This window comes from Protobothrops mucrosquamatus, unplaced genomic scaffold, assembly GCF_001527695.2.
Source record: "Protobothrops mucrosquamatus isolate PMUCROS unplaced genomic scaffold, P.Mucros_1.0 scaffold70, whole genome shotgun sequence".
NCBI classification, from domain to species: domain Eukaryota; kingdom Metazoa; phylum Chordata; class Lepidosauria; order Squamata; family Viperidae; genus Protobothrops; species Protobothrops mucrosquamatus.
Genome location: NW_015386448.1, coordinates 61,375 through 83,669, shown reverse-complemented (window position 1 = coordinate 83,669; position 22,295 = coordinate 61,375). Strand labels below are relative to the sequence as shown.

Below are 22,295 nucleotides of genomic sequence, written 5' to 3'. Positions count from 1 at the left end.
CAAGGTTGAGAAACACTGGTGTAGAGAATACAGAACAAAAGAGCGTAAGGTTTTTCCACAGCCTAACAGAGGCTTCCCTAAAACCCACCTGAAAGGCTCCCGGTGGAAATAGGACTCTAATGTTGACTTCTTCCTTTGAATCATTTATACCCCTCAAAGGAGTCTTTGTGCCTTATTTATAAACAGTCCTTTTTTCAAACAGCTGTATCCTATTTAACTAAAACCGGAAAATCTTGCTATTATTATGCATCTGCTTGAATGTCTGCCTTTTGAAGCAGCCGGTGCAATTCCATCTCCTCTTTTTCCCTCTCCTAGGCCAACTGTATGCACAATGCTCTCCCGGTTAAGAACGGCTGCTTCCCCCCCCTGCACCTGGTTGGCACATCGCAGCATGCACAGGAAGGAAAAAGGGAAGCCTCTGATGCTTAACCCCAGGACGAACAAGGTAAGTGTGTCATGGGCGTATTGTACACCACGTCTTAAATTCACACTAGTGCTGTGAAACTTCATGTAAGGCGGAAGACTGCTGCAGGAGCTTTGTGTTGAGACGTTAGGCAGTGCCAAATATTAAAAGAGAGACAGAGAGAGAAGCTGAATATTGAGCAGATCCACAGTCTGTTGATGGTTAGTAACTAAAGAGTTGCAATGTGGACAATTGTAATAAATCCCCTTTTTGCTTTATTATTGGGATCCCTTTTCATAGCCCTAGTGCAGTGGCCCCCAACCTTTTGGACACCAGGGACTGGTTCCGTGCAGAGATGGGCCTGGTTTCGTGTACTGCCTGCATCCCGCGGATGGGGGCTTCGTGTGTTTCTGCGGCCCATTTTCTGCCTGCCACGGCCCTTTGGCGGTCCACGACCTGGGGGTTGGGGACCCCTGCCTTAGTGTATGATGTAGATGGTAATCAAGTCTGTGATTGACTCAACTTGTGTCATGTTATGTTATGGAACGTTTGTTTAACCATGGATTGCTGAATAGGCTACAGTTTGGCTGCTTTCACACAATATAGATAGTCCTTAACTTACAACCACAGTTGAGCCCAAAATTTATGTTGTTAAGTGAGACATTTCTTAGGTGAGTTTTGCCCCATCTTACAACCTTTCTTGCCTCAGTTGTTAAGTGAATCACTGCAGTTAATAAGTTAGTAACCCAGTTGTTAAGTGAATTTGCCTTCCCCCCCTTGACTTCGCTGGTCAGAAGGTCGCAAAAGGGGATCACATGATCCTGGGACACAGCAAAGGGGATCACGTGATCCTGGGACCCAGTGGCCAAGCGTCTGAGTTTTGATCACGAGGCCACGGGGATGCTGCAAAGACTGTAACTGTGAAAAACGGTCATCGGTCACTTTTTTCAGTGCCGATGTGACTTTGAATGGTCACCAAATGAACTGTTGTACGTCGAGGACTATCCGTATAGTGCAACAGAATAGCACAGCCTGTAGCCAGGGTTTCGGTCACTTTGTGTGTGAGAGAAGGGGAAAATGGGGGGAAACTGGAGTTTCTCTAGGCAAAAGTAGGATATAACAGATGTTTGATCAACCGATTCCCTGGGATTTTTTTGGTGAGAAAAATAAGTGTCTGTGTGCCTAAAATCCAGGTTTGGTTTGGTGGCTCAGTTGAGCATCTGTTTCACTGAAACTGACCCACTAGAGGATGAAACATGCTGTGTAAACATCAGGGCTAAGAATGGCAGCCGTAGTTAGTTAGAAGGGCGACAGGGCACTTGCAGGTAATCCTTGAGTTATGACCACGATGGCGCTTGCCCATCACGATTGTAACTCGTCATGGCCACATGGTGAGCAATTGAAAACCTATTTTTATTAAATGCAGCATCAATTTCTAGCTCATATAACCGGCTTTTGTGTTAAATGCGTTAAACTCTGGAATAGAAAGAAAATGAGCCACATTAAATAACGTGAAAGGAACAAATGAAAGAGAGCGTGTTGGTCTGGATCAGAGGTGACCCTTTTATGACTGGTGGACTTCAACTCCCAGAATTCCTAAGCCAGCCAGGCCTGAAGAGTCATAAAGGGGCCGCGGTTCCCCTCCTCTGGGGCTGATTAAGGACAAAGGAAGGAATCGCATCTCAGGTGAAGAACTAGTAGGATCCCACTAAAATCCTTTGGCCAAAGGACTCCCCCAGACCTGGAGTGGGGGCTAATCTTACCTTTTCCTCTCCCTGTCTCCGTCCAGGGCATGGCCTTCACCTTAAAAGAACGGCAGATGTTGGGGCTTCAAGGGCTCTTGCCTCCGAAGGTCGAGACGCAGGACCTCCAGGCTTTACGCTTCCATAAGAACCTAGCCAGGATGACGGATCCCTTGGAGAAGTAAGACCCGATTGGAGGAGAGCTGCTCTTTGGGAGCTGATTCTCTGCCCCTTCCTGGTGTTGTTGTTGCTTTCCAGCTGTGGTTTGGAGAAGCACAGTTGCAAATATCCCAGGCACGCTGGAGAGGGGGGGGGGAATGCTGGTTGATGGGGTTCTCCTTCAAAAGGAACCAGATGCATTCAAACTCTTCCATTTGTTGCCATTTTCAGAATATTGTCAACATTTATATTTTGTTGCTAGTTTTAATGCAAAGGGGTTGGGTGGGCAGCACTCCCAAACCTGGATTTGCAACTTCTCCAGAGTCTTCCACGATCACCTTACCAAAATTCAAAGGCAACTTCATTTTAATACCATTTTTAAAATAAATTCTTGGGGTAGGCTTAGTTCACCTATTCTGAGTGAGATCTTGAAAGTTTGATCTAGTTGTTAAGGTAGCAGGATAGAAACTAGGAGGCTGGGAGTTCTAGTCCCGCCTTAGGCGTGAAGGCCAGCTGGGTGACCTTGGGCCAATCACCAGGAGACGGTGAGTTCTAGTCCCGCCTTAGGCACATAAGCCAGCTGGGTGTCTTTGGGTCACTCTCTCTCAGCCCGACCCACCTCACGGTGTTATCTTGCTGTGAGGAAGATAGGAGGGGGAATATTAGATATATTCGCCACCTTGAGTTATTTATAAAAATAGTAAAGGTGGGATAAAAAGAAAATCTAATTATTTTTTCAGATTTATCCCCCAGTATGGCTGAAAATGTAGGTCCCGCCCCTCCGGTGAAGGTGTAACACTCTTGTGTAGATCTTGAAAGGGTGTGCATGCATATCAGTGTGCCTGTACATACACATATATATTGTCCATCTGTGTTCGTTTATAAAATTGAAAGGCTGCCCATCTTGCCTCAAGGTAAGTCTGTGTTGAATAGTGTCTTTTTAAGGTACAGCAGCCTTTACCCTAAGCCTTTCTTTTTCCCTGTTGACTGGAAACATATTTTATGACTTGAGTGTTAATATATAATCTTCCTGGAAGGAGAAACCAAAAGCTGGTTAATTGACCATAAAGTGACCTGTGACTGGACTGCCTATTTATCAAGAGAACTGCTGTACCCATTGTACAAATGTTGGCTAATCAGAGTTGCATTCATTATTTTCCCCTGATACAAAGGTTTCTGCAATCTAATCCAGGCCCCGTTTTTCTGGGGAGTAAATTGTGATTCATGAGGTTTATTTCTGAATAGTTATATGCACAGCATTCTGTCTGTAGTCCAAGGTCATTTTCACAACCACCTACTACATACACAAGAACTAATGTTTGTAGCCCGTTCGCCTGTAATGCTGGATATGGAATCTGAAACCGGCATTCACTAGAATGTGCATTCTGTATTAAAAATAGCTCTTGTCACCTGCTTTGTTTTCCACAGCAGCTTCATTTGCTTGTCTTCCTCGTCCTCCAGTCTAGCAAACTGGAATCCTCACCTCTCAGGGCCTGGCCAGTGGCAAGGCTGCCTACTTCACATCTGTCCTCCCAGATTCTAGAGTCTCCTCTCCAGTAAAGCCCCAAATGACGTCGGGCTGCATTACATTATACACACGTACGGTTCTTTGCTGTTGGGTGTTCATTTCACTTGGATTGCTTCCTTGTCAGTGGAGATTCTCAATCATCCAGGCCACGGCTGCCCCATAGGTGCTTTTTCAAAAGGCAACTGAACTTCCTTTGTTTTTCTCCTTAAAGATGTTTTGCTTCTCATTCAGTCAAAACTGAAGAAGCTTCTTGGATGAGAAGCGAAACGGCTTTGAGGAAAAAACAAAGAAAGTTCAGTTTCCTTTTGAAAGAGCACCTTCGGGATTGCTTCCTTCGCTTTCTAGCCAAATAGTCCAGATTGCTAGCAACAATGTTTCAGAAACTTGAAAAGTTAAATTATAAACGGAAATGAACAGTAAAAGAGATTAGCAATTGATACAGGTAATCTTCAATTTACAACCATTCAGTTACAACGGCACTGAAAAAAGTGACTTAAAGCAACCAAAAAAGCCAACACTATCCTGGGTTGTATAAACAGAGGCATAGAATCAAGATCACGCGAAGTAATATTACCGCTTTATAAAACTCTACTGAGACCACACCCGGAATACTGCAGCCAATTTTGGTCACCGTATCACATATCCCAGTCAGCTTCTTTAGAAAATAAAACTGATAGGTGACAGAAAGGCAATACAGTATTATGTTTGAGGGTTGAAATCTGTTCCCAAAAAGAGATAAATATATATACAGTAAGCACACACATTTCATATTGTTTCTCCACTTCTCTGCTCACAGGTACATCTACGTGATGGGAATTCAGGAAAGAAACGAGAAGCTGTTCTACAGGATTCTACAAGATGATATTGAACAATTAATGCCCATTGTCTATACGCCAACAGTAGGCCTTGCGTGTTCCCAGTATGGGCATATTTTTAGAAGGCCAAAGTAAGGACAGCCTTAGGATTTTTTTATGTAATTGTCACTAATATTTCTGCTCTTTCATTCTGGAAACCCAATAACAGACTCACTGTTCTTTTTAATTTTATGTTGGTTATTTATTAAGCTGGTATTCCTCAATAAAGCACTATTTCTGCTGATTGTAGGCAAAAAAACCCCCAAAGAATTGATGGTGACATAATAAATTTCGATTTCTCTTGTCTTATTTTTCTTCTTTTCTTCTTCTTCACCTGTGTTTTGTTTCTACTTAAAGTCCATTTTCTATTTTCTACCTTCCAGGGAGTTGCTAACTCGGGAAGGGCTGTATAATCCTTCTAAATAAAATGATTTATGTTTTTCTTCATTATTATTTAGATTTTACTCACTTCCTGGAATAAATGTTCATTTCCTGGCCATCATCACAAAAATTCTTATTTGTAGAAGCCAAAGAGACATGGATTTTCTAAGGCTCAATCTAGCTGATAATTTTGATTTCACTAAATAAGCTAGCTCAGTATTTCTCGGCCTCAGTGACTTTAAGATGGGTGGACTTCAACTTCCAGAATTCCAGTGCACGCTAGAATTGGGTGGCACCTCAATCTATACAAACAAATGATTATGATACAATCTACATAAAAATAGCCCTGTTAGAGCTCTCTAATTGAGTTGGACCAAGTTGATGAAGGATGATAAAGATTTTTTTTTCCCCCTTGTAGTAACAAATAATTTTTATCCTGGAACTTGATACTGCTTTTTCTTGTCAGAGAATAATGGGAAAAAGACAACATTCACTCAAGTGTTTGGGTTTTCTTTAATAGTTTTTATTGAACATGTTAAGTTATAATAAGCAATACAAACTAAAACAGAAGAAAGAAAAATGGAAAGAGAATAAAAGAAAAAGCTAAAACTGCGATTAAAAAATAAAACAAAGTAGAAAACAGAAGAATGATATAAAGACAATTGTACTTTATTTTTTCATCTAAAATTATGTCATGACTCTCTTCATTCTATAAAATATCTTGCCTAATCATTAAAACCATAAATCTAAAGTTCATTTTCCCCCCTCATTTTTATGCAAAGAGTCCATAAGGGATTTTCAGTTATCAATAAATGTAAATACTTTCTTTAATCAAAGGAGTCAATTTGTCCATCTTGGCAAGTTTTGTGAATTTCACTGACCGTGGGGGGGGGGGGGGCTGTGCTGAATCTTTCCATCTTCCGCTCGAGTGTTTTGAATCTGCCTCTCCTTCCGGAATTGTACTTAATTCAGTATTATTGCCTGTTCAGAGATATTTTTTCCTGCTTCATTTCACGTGACAAAATTAACTGGATGTGAATGTTAAAATCAGATAAATTTTGCTTTTTTCAGATTCTGTAAGCTTTTAACAGTGACATAGATCTCAAGTGCTATCTTAGTTTTACCCGTTTTTTTTAAAGGTGTCATATTCAACTTTTTAAAATGAATGAGGAGAAAGTATACCAGGTTGACCTTTGCATTTCTGCTTTGATTTCTTTGCAGAGGATTATACATTGCCGTAACAGATAAGGGCCACATCCGATCTGTGGTGAACAACTGGCCAGAGAATGATGTGAAGGTACTGGCTGTATTTTCTTCTTTCAGGTGGACTTTCTCTAGGACCAGATAGGTTTCCTGGAGTGCAGCTAACAAATAGAGAGGGGGTATGCTCACCAGCTAAACTATGAATTCTTTGTCACATTGTCTTTCCTTCTTCCTGTAATCGGATGCATTTCTATATCCACTTCTGTCCTTCAAGGCTGTTGTTGTCACAGACGGAGAACGTATCTTGGGCCTTGGGGATCTGGGAGTATATGGAATGGGAATCCCAGTTGGCAAACTCTGTTTATACACCGCCTGTGCTGGAATAAAACCTGACAAGTGCCTTCCTGTGTGTATCGATGTTGGAACTGACAATCAGGTAAGTTGTTACATGTTCTACGCCCACCAAATACCAGTTGCTTGTCTGTGGTGTTCATTGGTGGGGTGAGATGCTATAGAGTGGGAGTTTGGCTAGATTACCTTGGAGATTCCTTCCAGCTCTTCCCACTACAAGTAATCCTCGACTTACAACAGGTCATTTAGTGACCATTCAAAATTACAACGGCATTGAAAACAGTGACTTATGACCATTTTTCACAGTCGTGATCGTTGCAGCATCCCCAAAGTCACTTGATCAAAATTCAGACCTTTGGCAACTGACTCATATTTATGACCGTTGCATTGTCCCGGGGGCCACGTGATCCCTTTTTGTGACCTTGTGACAAGCAAAGTTAATGGGAAGCCAGATTCAATTAACAACTGTATTACTAATTTAACAACTGCAGTGATTCACTTAACAACTTGCAAGAAAGGTTGTAAAATGGGGCAAAGTTCACTTAACAACCGTCTCGCTTAGCAACAGAAATTTTGGGCTCAATTGTGGTCGTAGGTCGAGGACTACCTGTATGATATTCACGTTCTCCAACAGTTGTCTTTGTCTTGTGACAAAGTGTGACTCAGCGCACTTTTCTTCGTCCTCTTCTGCTTAAAACATCCGAGTCACAGAAGCCCCCCCGGGGCCTTGTCTAGAACTGAAGAATTTTGACATGTTTGTGAACACATTCTTAGTATCTTTTTCTTAAGTGCGAATCTCTTTGCATCCCTCTCTTGCGGCATTTGTAGAATATTTCTAATAGATGACCAAGGGTTTAAAGTTCCACCAAAGGTAGTCTTTGACTTATGACCATTCGTTTATTGGTGGTTCAAAGTTATGATGGCCTCGCAAAAAGTGGCCTACGGTCTGTCCTTGAGGTCACAACCTGGTCACCTGGTCACAATTCGAGTGCTTGGCGAGCAACTTCCCATTTATGAAGCTGCAGCATCCCAGGACGGTTTGCGACCCTCCCAGCGGGCTTCCCAGAAGCAAAGTCAATTGGGGAAGCCAGATTTGCTTAACGGCCACATGATTTGCTTAACAACCTCAGTGATTCTTTTAACAACCGCAATAAAAATATTGTAAAATTGGGTCTGATCACGTGATGATTCGCTTCATGATTGCATCGCTTAGTGACTAAAATTCCAGTCTCAACTCTGCTTGTAAGTCAAGGACTATCCATGCCCTGACAGCCTTCTCAGAAAATGTCCTGCAAATATCCAGGTTTCCTAGGAGTGACAGAGTCTAATTCAGTGTCAGAGATCGGTGCGGTGACTTTGCTTTGTTTTTCCATTTTCCTAGACACTTTTGGAAGATCCATTTTATATGGGGTTATATCAGAAACGAGACCGCTCGCAGCTTTATGATGAACTAATTGATGAATTCATGGAAGCCGTGATAGGCAGGTATAAATCCTGAGCCCTGTTCCACTGCAAGCAGGGAAGGAATCCGTGCAGGTCAACAGACAGCCTTTCCTGCATGACCAAGAAGATGTTGATGGATCAAAGAGTATCTATTTAGCAAAGATGAGAATTGACAGCTGGCATCCCAAGAGATGAATATGGTCATAAACTCCCCTTTTGTGGGCCAAAGGGGTTTTTTTTTAACCACACAGTTGAAATTTAGCAGTGGAATTCCCTATAAGCAAGCAGTATGACATCCCGCCCTTCTGAAATGGGAAAACCTCAAGACATGCCCTGAAGCAACATTAGCATAGTTAAAAAACAGAAACAAAGATATGATGTATCCATGCACTTTGCTGTTGGTTGTCCTCTTCTTTCCTTCCTTCCTTCCTTCCTTCCTTCCTTCCTTCCTTCCTTCCTTCCTTCCTTCCTTCCTTCCTTCCTCCCTCCCTCCCTCCCTTCCTCCCTTCCTTCCTTCCTTCCACCTTTCTCAGCACTGGAGCCTTTTCCATAGAACTGGATGTCCTCCTAAAACGTGTCCAAAGTTTGACACATTTGACCCTGGTCATTTGTGCCTTTAGGTATACATCTGCTCTCGACTTTGACCACAACGGAGCCTGGAATTTCTGTTGTTTCTGTCATTTATCAGTTGTTAAGTGAGTTTTGCCCCATTTTACAACCTTTCTTGTCATAGTTGTTAAGTGAATCACTGAAGTTGTTAGATTAGTCACACGGTTGTTAAGTGAATCTGGCTTCCCCCGTTGAGTTTGCTTGTCAGAAGGTCGCCAAAGGGGATCATCGTGTGATCCCAGGACTCTGCGACCGTCGTAAGTACATGCCGGTTGCCAGCTGTTTGAATTTTGATCACGTGGCCCCGGGGAGGCTGCAATACTCGTAAAGTGTGAAAAGGGGCTAGAAATTACTTTTTCCAGTGCCATTGTAATTTCGAATGGTCACTAAACCATTTTGTTGTAAGTTGAGGACTGCCTGTGTGCAAATACCAGGTTTGGTGCCGTGCTTTCTTAGGACACTTAAATTAGAGAGGTGTGCAGGGTCTACGTGGCTGACATGGGTGCTGCCTCTGCCTTCCAGGTACGGCCAGAACACCCTCATTCAGTTTGAAGACTTTGGCAATCACAACGCCTTCCGCTTTTTGAGGAAATACCGAGAAAAATACTGCATTTTCAACGATGACATACAGGGTAAGCAGTCAACCTATTCCCCGTGTGCCCCTGTGGGCTCCGTTTTTCCTCGCTTCTGCCTTTTAAGCTCCTGAGACATTGTGTGTCCTCCCTCAGGGACCGCAGCGGTCGCCTTGGCTGGGTTGCTGGCGGCAGAGAAAGTCATCGGGAAGCCCCTCGCCGAGCACCGGATCCTCTTCCTTGGGGCAGGAGAAGTGAGTCGTGCGGTTAGACTGCTGCGATAAATTTGAGCCCGTGTACTTTGCATTTAGTTGTCAAATATGAACGGTTGTTGAGCCAATCAGAGCTGGGATAGGTTAGAGCTAGACTGCCGCGGTGCCCTCTGTGCAAGGCTACCCTGGAAGAGTGTTTCGTGCCTGCTGGCTGGGGTATTCTGGGAGTTGAAGTCCCTGCATCTTAAAATTGCCACGTTCAGAAACTGCTGGCCTAGGTGGTGTCGTGGGGCTGGGCATTTGGCAGCCTGGGGTTACGCGTCATCCTTAAACCCCTTTTTGTGGGATCCAGCTCCCCGCCGTTCCCAGTTACCCTGTTGCATTTCAGCAGGGCCTTAAATTAGGGTTCCCCCCTCCCGATATGAACGACGTGGCCATTAGCCTTAAGGATTCAGCCAGTTGTTTTCCAGATGGGCCCTTTTTCACTCTTGCCTTTTGAATAACTTAAATTATGATTCTCACTGTATTATTTTATCAGGCTTTTAAAACAGTACAGGTGGGCCTTGCTCCGTGACTGCTGGTTGCTTAGTGACCGTTCAGAGTTGCGAATGGAGCTCCAGTTCATCTGCATCTGACCCAGTTTCGAAGGGCCAAGGGCTGCCCCCTCCCCCACAGTCACGTGACTGCCTGCGTTGGGTGCTTAGCGACGGGGCTGCCTTTACAACCATTTGCTTGTCTGTTCTGCATAACCACATAACCACAGTTTTCAGCAGGGGGGGGGTTGCTGGACATCAGGGTTTATCTCTGGTTTTGGCAAAAATCCCCAGTTGGTGTAATGGGCTTGTTTAACGACCACAGTGGTCATTAACCACTGCCACAGAAAAGTCATAAAACCGGGTGCAGTCATGTAGTAACCTGCTTAATGACTGCGATGTAAGATCATCATTCTATACTCACAGTTGTAAGTCAAGGACTGCCTGTACTTTAATTTTCCTTTTTTGTATTTGTATACTGGCTTTATTATTTTTACAAATAACTCAAGGTGGCAAACATATCCAACACATCTTCCTCCTCTTGTTTTCCTCACAACAACCCTTTGAGGTGGGTTGGGCTGAGAGAGTCACCCAGCTGGCTTTCCTTGCCTAAGGTCGGACTAGGCTACTCCCCGTCTCCCACTTTCTCGCCGGGAGCCTTGACCACTAGACCGAGCTGGCTCTCATTGCTATTGTTTTACTTATTTTTTAGACTTCTGCATGGCATGTCCCTTTATCATTTGTAGTCTCAAGTGCTCTTTCTCCTGGGTGGAAAAAGTGGAATAGCCGTTCAATAAGCCTATGGAAACCGAGAGAGGGACATGCCAAGTGTCACTTCTTCGTTTGTTTTAGTGTCCTCTGGAAACTGAATTCCAAGCGGCGTCATTGATGCCAACCCAGCCCTGCCAAATCCTCACTTTTCCTCCTCTTTCTCTTCTCCGTCAGGCCGCCCTTGGGATTGCAAACCTCATCCTCATGGCTATGGTGGAAAATGGTCTTCCTGCAGAAGAAGCTTGCAAGAAAATTTGGATGTTTGATAAAGATGGCTTATTGATAAAGGTAGGGCGCCTGTCAGTTTTGGAAAGAGCCCATCCAGTGTTAGATCCATGTTGGTTTTGGTTTCCCGACCAGTTGTTTTTTATTTCATCACCTTTTAGGGCCGGGCAGAAGCGATAGATGTCAACCAGGAGCCCTTTACTCATCCAGCTCCAGGGAACCTACCCAAATCTTTCTTGGATGCAGTGAACGTTCTTCAGCCTTCTGCCATTATCGGTGAGCGTTTCAGACCATTCCCAGGTTGCTCATCCGATGGATTTGCTGCTTCTACATCTACATTTCTGATGTTGGAATTTCCAAATGTCTAAAGCAGTGTTTTTCAATCTCAGCAAGTTTAAGATGTGTGGACTTCAACTCCCAGAATCCCCCAGCCAGCATGACTGACTGGGGAATTCTGGGAGTTGAAGCCCAGTTGAAGTCCTGGCTGGGGAATTCTGGGAGTTGAAGTCCACACATCGGTTAAACTTGCCAAGTTTGAAAAACACTTGTCTAGAGAGCCTTGCTGACTACAGAAAAATAGAGTTCTTTTCACTTTATTCTTTCTCTTACAACAAGTAGGAGCTTGCACACAATTGGAGCATTTTCTTTGAGCCGTGGTCTTATTTCCACTTTCAGGAGTTGCCGGGGCTGGGCGGCTGTTTTCTCATGATGTCATCAAAGCGATGGCCGACATCAATCAGAGACCCATCATATTTGCACTGAGTAACCCTACCGTGAAAGCAGAATGTACGGCTGAGGAGGCGTACACACTAACAGAGGTAAGCTAAAATTCCGAACAATCTTAGAGCATGATGTTTTTTCTCCTGGGCTTCGCCGCTTGGCTCACTTGTTGGAGCTGCCTGAAGGCAGTCCTCTCTGGGATGGAGCCGCTCTCTTCCATTATGATGCCCTGAGGTGAGCTGATCTGGGGAGAGTTTATGATACAGGTAGCCCCAGTGGTGGGATTCAAATACCTTAAGATACAGAAGGATCTGGACAGACTTGAACACTGGGCACTATCTAACAAAATGAAATTCAATGGTGAAAAAAGCAAGGTTCTACATTTAGGCAAGAAAAACCAATTGCACAAGTACAGCATAGGTGGCACCTTGCTCAATAGTAGTAACTGTGAGAGGGACCTCGGAGTCCTAGTGGACAATCACCTAAATAGGAGCCAGCCGTGTGCTGCAGCTGCCAAAAAGGCCAACACAGNAAGCGGTGAATGCTCCAACACTGGAAGTTTTTAAGAAGAGACTGGACAGCCCTTTGTCCGAAATGGTATAGGGTTTCCTGCCTGAGCAGGGGGTTGGACTAGATGACCTTCAAGGTCCCTTCCAACTTTACTATTATTATTATTATTATTATTATTATTATTATTATTATTATTATTATTATTATTATTATTATTATTACTACCTGAACATCCAGTTCTCTGCGTGGATGCAGGCCTGGGCCTCCGAGGCTTAGAATGGACTTCCGGAAGTGACATCCATGCACTTCCTGTGGCCTGTTCTAGGCCTGGGAGGTTTCCTCCAGGTCTCCGAGGCCTAGAACGGACTTCTGGAATTGACATCAACGCACTTCTGGCGGGCCATTCTAGGCCTGGGAGACCTCCTTCAGACCTCTGAGGCCTAGAACGGACTCCCAGAAGCAGCATGGGTTCAGCCGGTTCTCCGAACTCAACAAAATTTAGCTACCGGTTCTACTGAACCGGCGCGAACCGGCTGAATCCCACCACTGGGCAGTCCTCGACCTAGAACTACAATTTATGGTTTGTAAGTTGTGCTGGTTATTAAGCGGGTCACGTGACTGCGCTTGATTTTATGATTTTCCTGCAGTGGCTATGTGAATTTGCTGTCCACAGTGGGCTTTTTTTTTTTTGCCAGAAAATAAAAGCAAATGCAGGTTTCTGGCAAAAGAACCCAAACCAAAACACATTCTGGTCATATGATTGCAGGATACTGCAAATGGCCATAAATGTGGACTGGCTGTCAAGTGTCCGAAATCTGATCACATGAGCCGAGAGATTGAGCAGTGTCACAACTTTGAATCTGGGTTGTTAGTAGCTGTGAGGAGGTCTGCCGCTAAGCAAGCAGTCATAAATTGAAGACTACCTGTAATGTCTTATCTTTAGTGCTTAGTAAACAACATATTTTCTGGGTTCAGATATTTAACATTAACTTCTTCAATATAAGTGTGTTCAATACTACACAATCCAGTATTTTTTCCCTGATCCTCCTTTCTTCCCCATATTTTTCTATTTTCCCCTCATTACACAGTTACAACTTTTGGTACTGTCAATGTTTAGAGTTAGATATAAGCATCTTCATCATATTTTACTACTATCGTACAAATAACAATAATCTCAATTCATAAATCAATAATGTCAATTCATAAATCAATATCCTGTTTTTCGTGGTCATGTTAGGGTTTGATTTCTTACTAGTATTTGAAATATCTTTGTCAGTTATAATTTTTTCAATATTAATTACATTTATATAGCTAAAAGTTGTATTCATATCAATCCTCCTCTTATCTTCTTATTTCCCATATCAAAAAGAAAGAAAGAAAAAAATGCTATTTTAGTTCTAAATCATGTCTTTCATTATAAAAGTCTAATCATATCTAAGGGTTATCTGTTCTTTTAATCTTATTCAAACAAGTATTTAAACATATAATGCCCCTTCTAAAAGGTCAAATCTTCTGTTTTTTAAATCTGACTCTTTCTTTCTTTGCCAAGCAGCTTTCCAAGCCAGGGCAATTAGATCACCCAGGAATTTTCTTTCTATTTTTATAAAAATTGCTTGGCATGAGGAAGACAATTTAGGTAGGGTATTTTTTGGGAGGGGGGGGAATTCTGTCCATTTATATTCCTTAAACAACTCCCAGTTGCTTTCTCCCTCAATTTCTCTTTTCATTCCTTGTCTCCCAAGTTGTGATATTTCCCCTAACAGCTCTAAATTCCATTTTTTAAAATCTTCTTCCTTGCCATCAGATGTATTTTGCAGACCTAAGGGGTAAAGGGTCTTTTGCATTTTCATTGTTATAGCTAAGTCTTGCAGTATTTTGTTTGTATATAAGTCATTTATATTTCCCTTCTTTTATCTCTTCCATCTCTAAATCCATTTCCTCTGTTTTGTCTTCTGATTTCTGGTTTATTTGTTCATACTTTGTAGTCGTTATCTGGGAACTTTCTATTTGTAGATTTAATTTGGAGATTTGCTTATTTATATTGTCTAAATTGTTTTTAGTCACATTATGAGTTCTTTTTATGTCCTCTTTGTATGCAACAACTGTTTGGTGAATTAGTTGTAGCATAGAATATATTTCCTTCTGAAAAGTGTTTGTTTTTTCTTGAGACATCATTCCTGGAGATCCTCTAGTATCACCAGTCTCAGTAAGAGTAGATCAAAGTTTCCTTTAGTTTTCTGGTCTTTATATGTATCTCTTATAATCCAATAGATTTCCAGAATATATTCCAGTCCTGAAAGCAATATTTTATAGTGATATTTTGTCTCAAGTATCCAAAAGTTGTCAGTCAGGACAGGTTGTAATCCACAATGTTCAAAATGTTCAACCTCTCTGAAAACAGCTCAAAAGTCTCTCCCAGCCAGGCGTAGTCCAAGGTCAATTTTTTCTTTCTCTCCCACTAGCTCTTGAGGTTAGAAGTCCAAGCTCAGTAGGTAGGTATAATCCAAGAAGGTCAAAGTGATAAGTATGCCGAAATATTTTCCTTTATTGCCAGCTGTCCCAAGCTAGGAGCCACCAAGCAGCCAGGAAGCCAATTATAGTGCTATACAAAAATCCACCACTAGATGTTATTCAAAGTCCATTTTCCACTCTTAAAACAAAGGATTGATTTCTTACACAGTATTTCACCTCACTAATTTACATGAAAGCTGGGACATGACCACTGAAGTAAAGACAAGAATAGAAAAAGCTCGAACAGCATTCTTCAAAATGAAAAAGGTCTTCTGCAGTCACGACATAAGCCTAAGACTGAAAATCAGGCTTGTCAGATGCTATGTTTTTCCTATCCTGCTCTATGGAGTAGAAAGTTGGTCTCTGACAGAAGGCCATCTGAAGAGACTAGAAGCATTTGAAATGTGGATTTACAGGCGGCTGTTACGTAGAAGCTGGGTTGACAAGATCAGAAATGAGGAGGTGATAAGCCGCCTGGGAAAGCCAAGGGAAATCATCAAAACAATTAAAAAGCGAAAATTAGAATATTTCGGACATGTGATGCGACACCCAGAAAAATACGGCATGCTCCATTTAATCCTCCAGGGAAAGACGGAAGGCAAACGAGGTCCAGGCAGAAGAAGAACATCCTGGCTTCAAAATCTAAGGGACTGATTTGGACAAAACTCAGCAGCAGTTTTTCGTGCGGCTGCAGGTCAAAACAGGATCGCCAACATGATCGCCAACGTCCGATAACGGATATGGCACAACAAGAAGAAGAATTTCACCTCAATGGTTTTTTTTTTCAAAGAGAACACCTTAACAGTTATCTCAGTTCTCAAATTTATCAAAACTGTAGCTTTATGCTACTTCCACTTCAGTATTGTACGTTTCTGTCCCCCATAAAATTAAAATGCCGCTTCCGTTTACATTCGGAGGTTTTTAACTTCTTGGGAGCCTTTCCCAGGAGATTCAGTTGTAAAATAGTAAAAAAAGGATCAATATTCTCACCCAGTTTCAAACATGCTGTTTACGATGTGTTATTTGGTGCCTTTTCTTCTTCGGTTGTCAGCAGCTAATGGCTGGCCACAGGAGTGTAGCAGGTCTTTCCCCTGCTGGTTTGGAGGGCTTTCCTTGGATCGAACAGAAAGACCACCGTCTCTCCGTGATCACAAGGCACCCCTCTTCTTTGTCGCCTCTTCGGGGTGACTTTAGGCCCTTTTTAGGGCCCCTAGCAAGGCGAAATCGGGCATGGAAGGCAGAGCCCTGCTTCCTGCGTCCCATTCCACCGCGATGCAAACATCAAGCAACATTTTAGCTGGGCAAATTATAGTTGTTCTTATTTAGGATTTAGTCAGCTACAGAGCCTAACAAAGTTTCCCTAAGTCCTTGTTAACTCTTACCCACTTTCCCTGGTCAAAAAAATGGGAATAATATCTCAACTGCCATAAAGAAATATTTTATTTTGTAGAAGTTCAAGATCAGGAAGATCTTGGTCCAATGACATTAAGCAGTTCTTACATTTAGACAGAAAATAGAGGTAGTCTCTGAGTTACATCCATAACAGAGCCTGCCCATTGCGGTCATAAGTTGTAACAGTTGTAAAACACACAACCCACCCCATTTTAGAACTCTATTTTTACAACACACATTAAGCAAACACAACGGTCATAAAGTGGCCACTCTAGTTATTTAGCAAACCCTGTAGTCATTAAGCAAACTGGTGGTTTTCTATGGGCGGCGTTTTCCCAAAACTAGACGCACGTTTTTTTTGGGGGGGGGGTTAGGGTTAGAGTTAGGGTTAGGCTAACCCATTCACTGTCTCCCAGTTTCTAGTCTAAATGACTGGAGAGGGCTGGGATATAAAAATATCTGAATGAATTATATGGATGTACAGGCAGTCCTCAACTTACAACAGTTCGATTAGTGACCGTTCAAAGTTACAATGGCACTGAAAAAAGTGACTCAATGCCATTATTCACAGTTACAACTTTTGCAGTATCCCCAGGATCACGTGATCAAAATTCAGACGCTTGGCAAGTGGATCATATTTATGATGGTTGCAGTGTCCCTGGATCACGTGATCACTTTTTGTGACCTTCTGACAATCGGGAAACCAGATTCACTTAACAACCGGGTTGCTACTTTAACAACTGCAGTGATTCACTTAGCAGCTGTGGCAAGAAATGTCGTAAAATGGGGCAAAACCCGCTTAACATTTGTCTCACTTAACGATATAAATGTTGGGCTCTGTGGTGGTTGTAAGTCGAGGGCTACCTGTAAAAGCCTTTCCAAGGGTGGCAGAGGGTCCTCCTGCCTCCTGCTCCTACTCTGGGCACATTTGCAGCCTCTGAGCAGGGCAGGGCGACGCTCTGCCCCTTTACGAACCCTCCCAGGAAGGACTCCGGGGAGCAGCTGGTGACCCTCGCCCAGGCACCGCCCGGCCCTGATCCCTGGCTGAACGTGACATTTTTCTTTGTTGCCCTCTGACCTGCACCCTTTCAGACTGGAATGAAAATTGTACATTTTGTCTCGCTCCGGCCTTCCTGCATGAAAAAGGAAGGAAGAACCACTAGCTAAAAATCCTTCTTTTTTCTGCACGCGAAGAATGATTCAAGTGCCATTCAGGGGGGCAGGTGGTCACCCTTAAAGACCCCCCTGGGACTGGGCTGCTCCCCCGTTGTTTCTGCCCGTCCAATCGAGTCAGGCGGGAGGGACTTGCTTCAGGTCTCCCTGACCAAGCAGGGGGTCTCCATGCCGGCTGGGGAATTCTGGGAGTTGAAGTCCACAAGTCTTAAAGTTGCCAGGTTGGGAGACCCCTGGCCTGTGCCGCTTGGGGGCGCTGAGAAGATGTGCCTTTTCTGCCACGGGACCCACCCGCTGGAACATTCTCCCTCCGGAGATCAGACGCCTCGACCCTGCCGGACTTTCCTAAGACCCCAAGGACCCGGTTCCAGAAGTGCCTTGGCTCACTCGATTCTCTCTTTTGCCAGGGGCGCTGCCTGTTTGCAAGCGGCAGTCCATTTGGGCCCGTGAAGCTGAGGGACGGGCGGTCCTTCAAACCGGGCCAGGGAAACAACGCCTACATATTTCCAGGTAAAGCCTTGGCGCTCCTGCCTGGTCGATTCGTTCTTTTCAAACGGCCTGTCAGCCTTGCAGAGCAGTCCCAGACGCGAAGCGCTCCCTCCCGGAAGGAGCGGCTCTACTTGATCCTAAGGTTGCCGTAACAGAACCTTGCAAGTCTCAAAGCAAGTCTCCCCAGCCCAAGACCCCACGGAGGGTCCCTTCTGAGGCGTTTCCTTCTGCGGCTGAGCGGCCTCCTATCTGCCTGCAGCTCTTTCCCCTTTTATCCCAAGGTCTTTCCCACACACTCCCCACTGGATTCTGTCTGCTTTGCATAGCACAGAGTTATCTTTCCATAGAGGAGCCTGCCTGAAATGTTCACGGAGCTCGGCTCTGGGAAATCACCTTCCGTTTTAACCTCGTCTCCCTCCCATCTTTCCTTCCTTCCTTCCTTCCTTCCTTCCTTCCTTCCTTCCTTCCTTCCTTCCTTCCTTCCTTCCCTCCCTCCCTCCCTCCCTCCCTCCTTCCCTCCCTCCCATCTTTCCTCCCTCTTTCTTTCTTTCTTTCTTTCTTTCCTTTCTTTCTTTCTTTCTTTCCTCTCTCTTTCCTTTCTTTCTTTCTTTCTTTCCTCTCTTTCCTTTCTTCTTTCTTTCTTTCTTTCTCTCTTCTTTCCTTCCTTCCTTCTCTCCCTCCCTCCCTCCCTCCCTCCTTCCCTCCCTTCCTCCCAACTTTCCTCCCTCTTTCTTTCTTTCTTTCTTTCTTTCTTTCTTTCTTTCTTTCTTTCTTTCTTTCCTCTCTTTCCTTTCTTTCTTTCTTTCTTTCTTTCTTTCTTTCTTTCTCTCTCTCTCTCTTCTTTCCTTCCTTCCTTCCTTCCTTCCTTCCTTTCTTTCTTTCTTTCTTTCTAATTCTATTCCACAACTGCTCTCCAGGCATTTTTTTTTTTTTAAAAAAATGAGATTTTTTTTTAAAGAATGCAGTTCAAACGCCTTTGTGCTTATTGCAGAAAGTATAGCATGTTTAATCTCATCATAAAAATCTAGTTACCCGTAGTTTGCAAGTATTATCCCACTCCACTTGTGTATTTCGTTGTTATGTTCCTGTTGTTGTTTGCTGTGCCCCAGTTTTCTAAAGGTTTTTACTCCCTGCATGCTTTGCATGAACCATAAAAAATGACTTTTATCATTTAGACTCCTTCTCTCTGTGTCGCAGGTGTGGCTCTTGCTGTTGTCCTGAGTAGCGTCCGGCACATCAGTGACAACGTCTTTTTGGAAGCTGCAAAGGTAAAGGAGACTGGTTGGTTGGGATTCTGATCACCTGATCTTTTCCATCCATCCATCCGCTCGCTCGCTCGCTCGCTCACCCAGATTTTTATCTTGCCTTTATTACTTTATAAGTAACTCAAGGTGGTGAACATACATAATACTCCTTCCTCCTCCTATTTTCCTTACAACAACCACCCTGTGAGGTGAGTTGGGCTGAGAGAGAGAGGAACTGGCTGGAAGACACCCAGCTGGCATTCATGCCTAAACTGGGACTAGAACTCATCACTGCCTGGTGATGGGCCCAAAGTCACCTGCCCGCTTTTGTGCCCAAGGTAGGACTAGAATTCACAGCCCTCTGATGATTGGCCCAGCCAGCTTTCGTGCCTAAGGCAGAACTTGAACTCACAGTCTCCTAGTTTCCACGCCAACATTTTAACCACTACACCAAACTGGCTCCCTGTATAGCTGTCTATAGTTGTCAGTCGTGGGAGTGGATGACAGATCGGGTCCTGGACACCCAAGATGTCTCCCAGGTTGGGCGAATGAAAGCTCCTTCAAATAGGGACATAGGCTGCCATTTCTGAGGATTTGGTCTGGAGTGAAGAACTGGCCGGGGGTGGCAGGGACTGTGGGCCTCTCTTCTTAGGGAAGGTGCTTTTACGGTATCTAAGGGAGGCTTCGCTTCGTACTCCAAGGACAGAAGTTTCTCTTGGCTGAACTTTTGCATGGGATGGGCAAGGTCTGCTCAAGACAACCACAGCCAGGCTGTACCTTTTAGCTTTCTTCAACGCATCTCAAGGAAACATGTTCCCAAAATGACTTTTATATGTTGGTGACAACAGAAGAGAAGCTCTCAGGGTGGAATGGTGGGTCCTTGGTGCTCGCTAAGCTGGGCTATTTTCTTGCAGACATTGCATTACCCAACTAGGTAACGTCATCATGCTTGAAGGGAATGGGTTTGCTTTCCGTTTGTGTACAAGTGGCTTGTCTGGTCAGTGTCGATGGGAGGGTTTTGATGGGAGGGTTTTTGGTGGATCATACACCAAGCAGGATGAAGCACCAATAGAAACCAAACTCAAGCAAAAACTCTGGGCGAATGTTAAGCTGCTTCTTCAACTTAGTAAAAGCAGCTTTGATTTCACTGCCTGATCAAAGGAAGGCTTCCTTCTCTCATCATGGGGGCCCCAACCCTGCCCAGTTGCAGGGCCAGCATGGCAGGTTTACTCCTGGATAAAGTGCCTCCTTCTCCTCCTCTTCCTCCTCCCTCCCCTTTTTTTTTTTTTGTCTTAAAAGACGTTGTCCCAGCAGCTGAGTGAGGAAGAACTGCAGGAGGGGAGACTTTATCCCGCGCTTTCCAACATCAGGGAAGTGTCCGTTAACATAGCTATAAAGGTAAGCACCCATTTCAGAAAAGAACAAGAAATGCAGATAGTCCTCGAATTACAGCCACAATGGAACCCTAATTTTCTGTTGATAAGCGGGACCATTACTGAGTGAGTTTTGCCCCATTTTACGACCTTTCTCGCCACAGTTGTTAAGTGAAACGGTTGTTAAATGAATCTGGCTTCCCCATTCACTTTTCTCGCACTGAAAAAAGTGACTTCTGACCGTTTTTCACACTTGCGACCATCACAGCATCCCCACGGTCATGTGATCCAAATTCAGACGCTTGGCTACTGACTCATATTTATGACGGCTGCAGTATCCCAGGGTCGCATGATCACTTTTTGTGACCTTCTGACAATGGGGAGGCCAGATTCACTTAAGAGCTGTGTGACTAACTTTAACAACTGCAGTGATTCATTTATCCACTGTGGCGAGAAAGGTCGTAAAATGGGGCACGACTCACTGACTGTCTCGCTTAGTGACAGAAACTTTGGGCTCAATTGTGGTTGTATGCAGAGAGCTACCTGTAATTTAAATTTCCCCTTTTTCTTCCGTAGGTCATGGAATATTTATACGCCAATCGCATGGCGTTCCATTACCCGGAGCCAGCAGACAAAATTCAGTACATACGATCAAGAATCTGGACATCGGAGTACGAATCCTTTCTACCAGATTTGTACGACTGGCCGGTGTCTACAACCTACTCCTCGGACAAAAGACGTGTTTGAAATTTTGCTGGGAACCCCCGTCCGGAACAACATTTGAAGTAGGACTGCGGAACACTGAAAACGTCCTTTTTGTGCTAAACCATTGAACTGGGTGCATAACCGACACTGAATTTAGTCCCTAGGCTGGACGTCCTCTCTTCTTCTGAGGCGCATAGGAATGGACGCTTGAGTTGAAATTTAATATATTTTCTATTCTCCCCGGGGAAGCTAGTTGAACAAATAAGGGAAAACCCTTAATTCTTTTTTTTAACTTGTGTTAACTGGTCTGCTGTGTGATAAGGTTTCTCTGTACTGTCTCTTTTATGGCTGTAAGCTGCATGGCCAAACAGTTTAATTGAGAAGAGAATGTTAGTAAGTCGAGGAAAGAGATTTGGCTTCGTCTCCTTCCCTCCCTTCCTTGTCCTTTCCTCGTCCTTTTTCACAGGAGAAGCATCCAGAGATGCTGTCCGTCCTCCCTTTTGTAGTCTACACAAAACCCCCTAAGTCTTCATTCTGCTGGAAGCATAAATTGATGACCAAATCACTCCATCCCTTTTTATATTGGTTCTGCCTTTTTGCCACCTCAGTGGCTCCTGGAACTGCCCTACCTGCTGAAATGTTGTGGCCTGAATTGTACAAAGCCAGATTTACCGAAAGGAGAGGCTTTTTTCCTGTTTCCTTACAGGGCGGATTCAAACCTAGAATTCTGTCCTTCTCAGCTCTGCATTTTCTTCCTCTCTGGGAAATATCAGTCACTGTCAGCAAGCAATGCTGCCAACTCCTGGATCTGTGTGTGTTTGTGTGCTGACGTCCTGCACTTGAATAATTCAGCTTTGTTAGTGGCACTGGCTGCATATCCCTTCCCTGGCATTTGTTACACAAATGGACTATTTCCCTCCTCCCCTTTTGTCTTTTCAAGTATTTTGTTGTTGCTGTTGTTGTTCATGCTTAAACTGTAACACTCCTTAATCTGAACTTCATGAGAGCTGTTTTCCTCCCAGGTCCCTGTCCCATTGATCTAATAACTGGGAATGTGTGCTTCGTTGCCCCCCCCCCCCATCTTATGCCCTAAACCAATGTTTCTCAACCTTAATCATTTTAAGACGTGTGGACTTCTATCCCAGAATTCCCCAGCCAGCATGCCTTAAAACCACATGCCAAGGTTGGGAAA

General features: G+C 43.9%; 1 protein-coding gene across 1 annotated transcript; it reads left to right on the top strand.

The window, feature by feature from the left end:
- The first annotated feature begins 331 nt into the window (after nucleotides 1-331).
- On the top strand, nucleotides 332-21,331 carry ME2 (malic enzyme 2). Its single transcript, XM_015812144.1, has 15 exons — nucleotides 332-445; nucleotides 2,193-2,326; nucleotides 4,629-4,778; nucleotides 6,289-6,364; nucleotides 6,545-6,706; nucleotides 8,003-8,106; nucleotides 9,196-9,305; nucleotides 9,402-9,499; nucleotides 10,936-11,049; nucleotides 11,148-11,262; nucleotides 11,662-11,804; nucleotides 17,700-17,802; nucleotides 18,979-19,049; nucleotides 20,325-20,423; nucleotides 20,975-21,331. The coding sequence occupies exons 1-15, from the start codon at nucleotides 332-334 to the stop codon at nucleotides 21,143-21,145; spliced, it is 1,764 nt and encodes a 587-aa protein (XP_015667630.1). The 3' UTR covers nucleotides 21,146-21,331.
- Nucleotides 21,332-22,295: the final 964 nt, after the last annotated feature.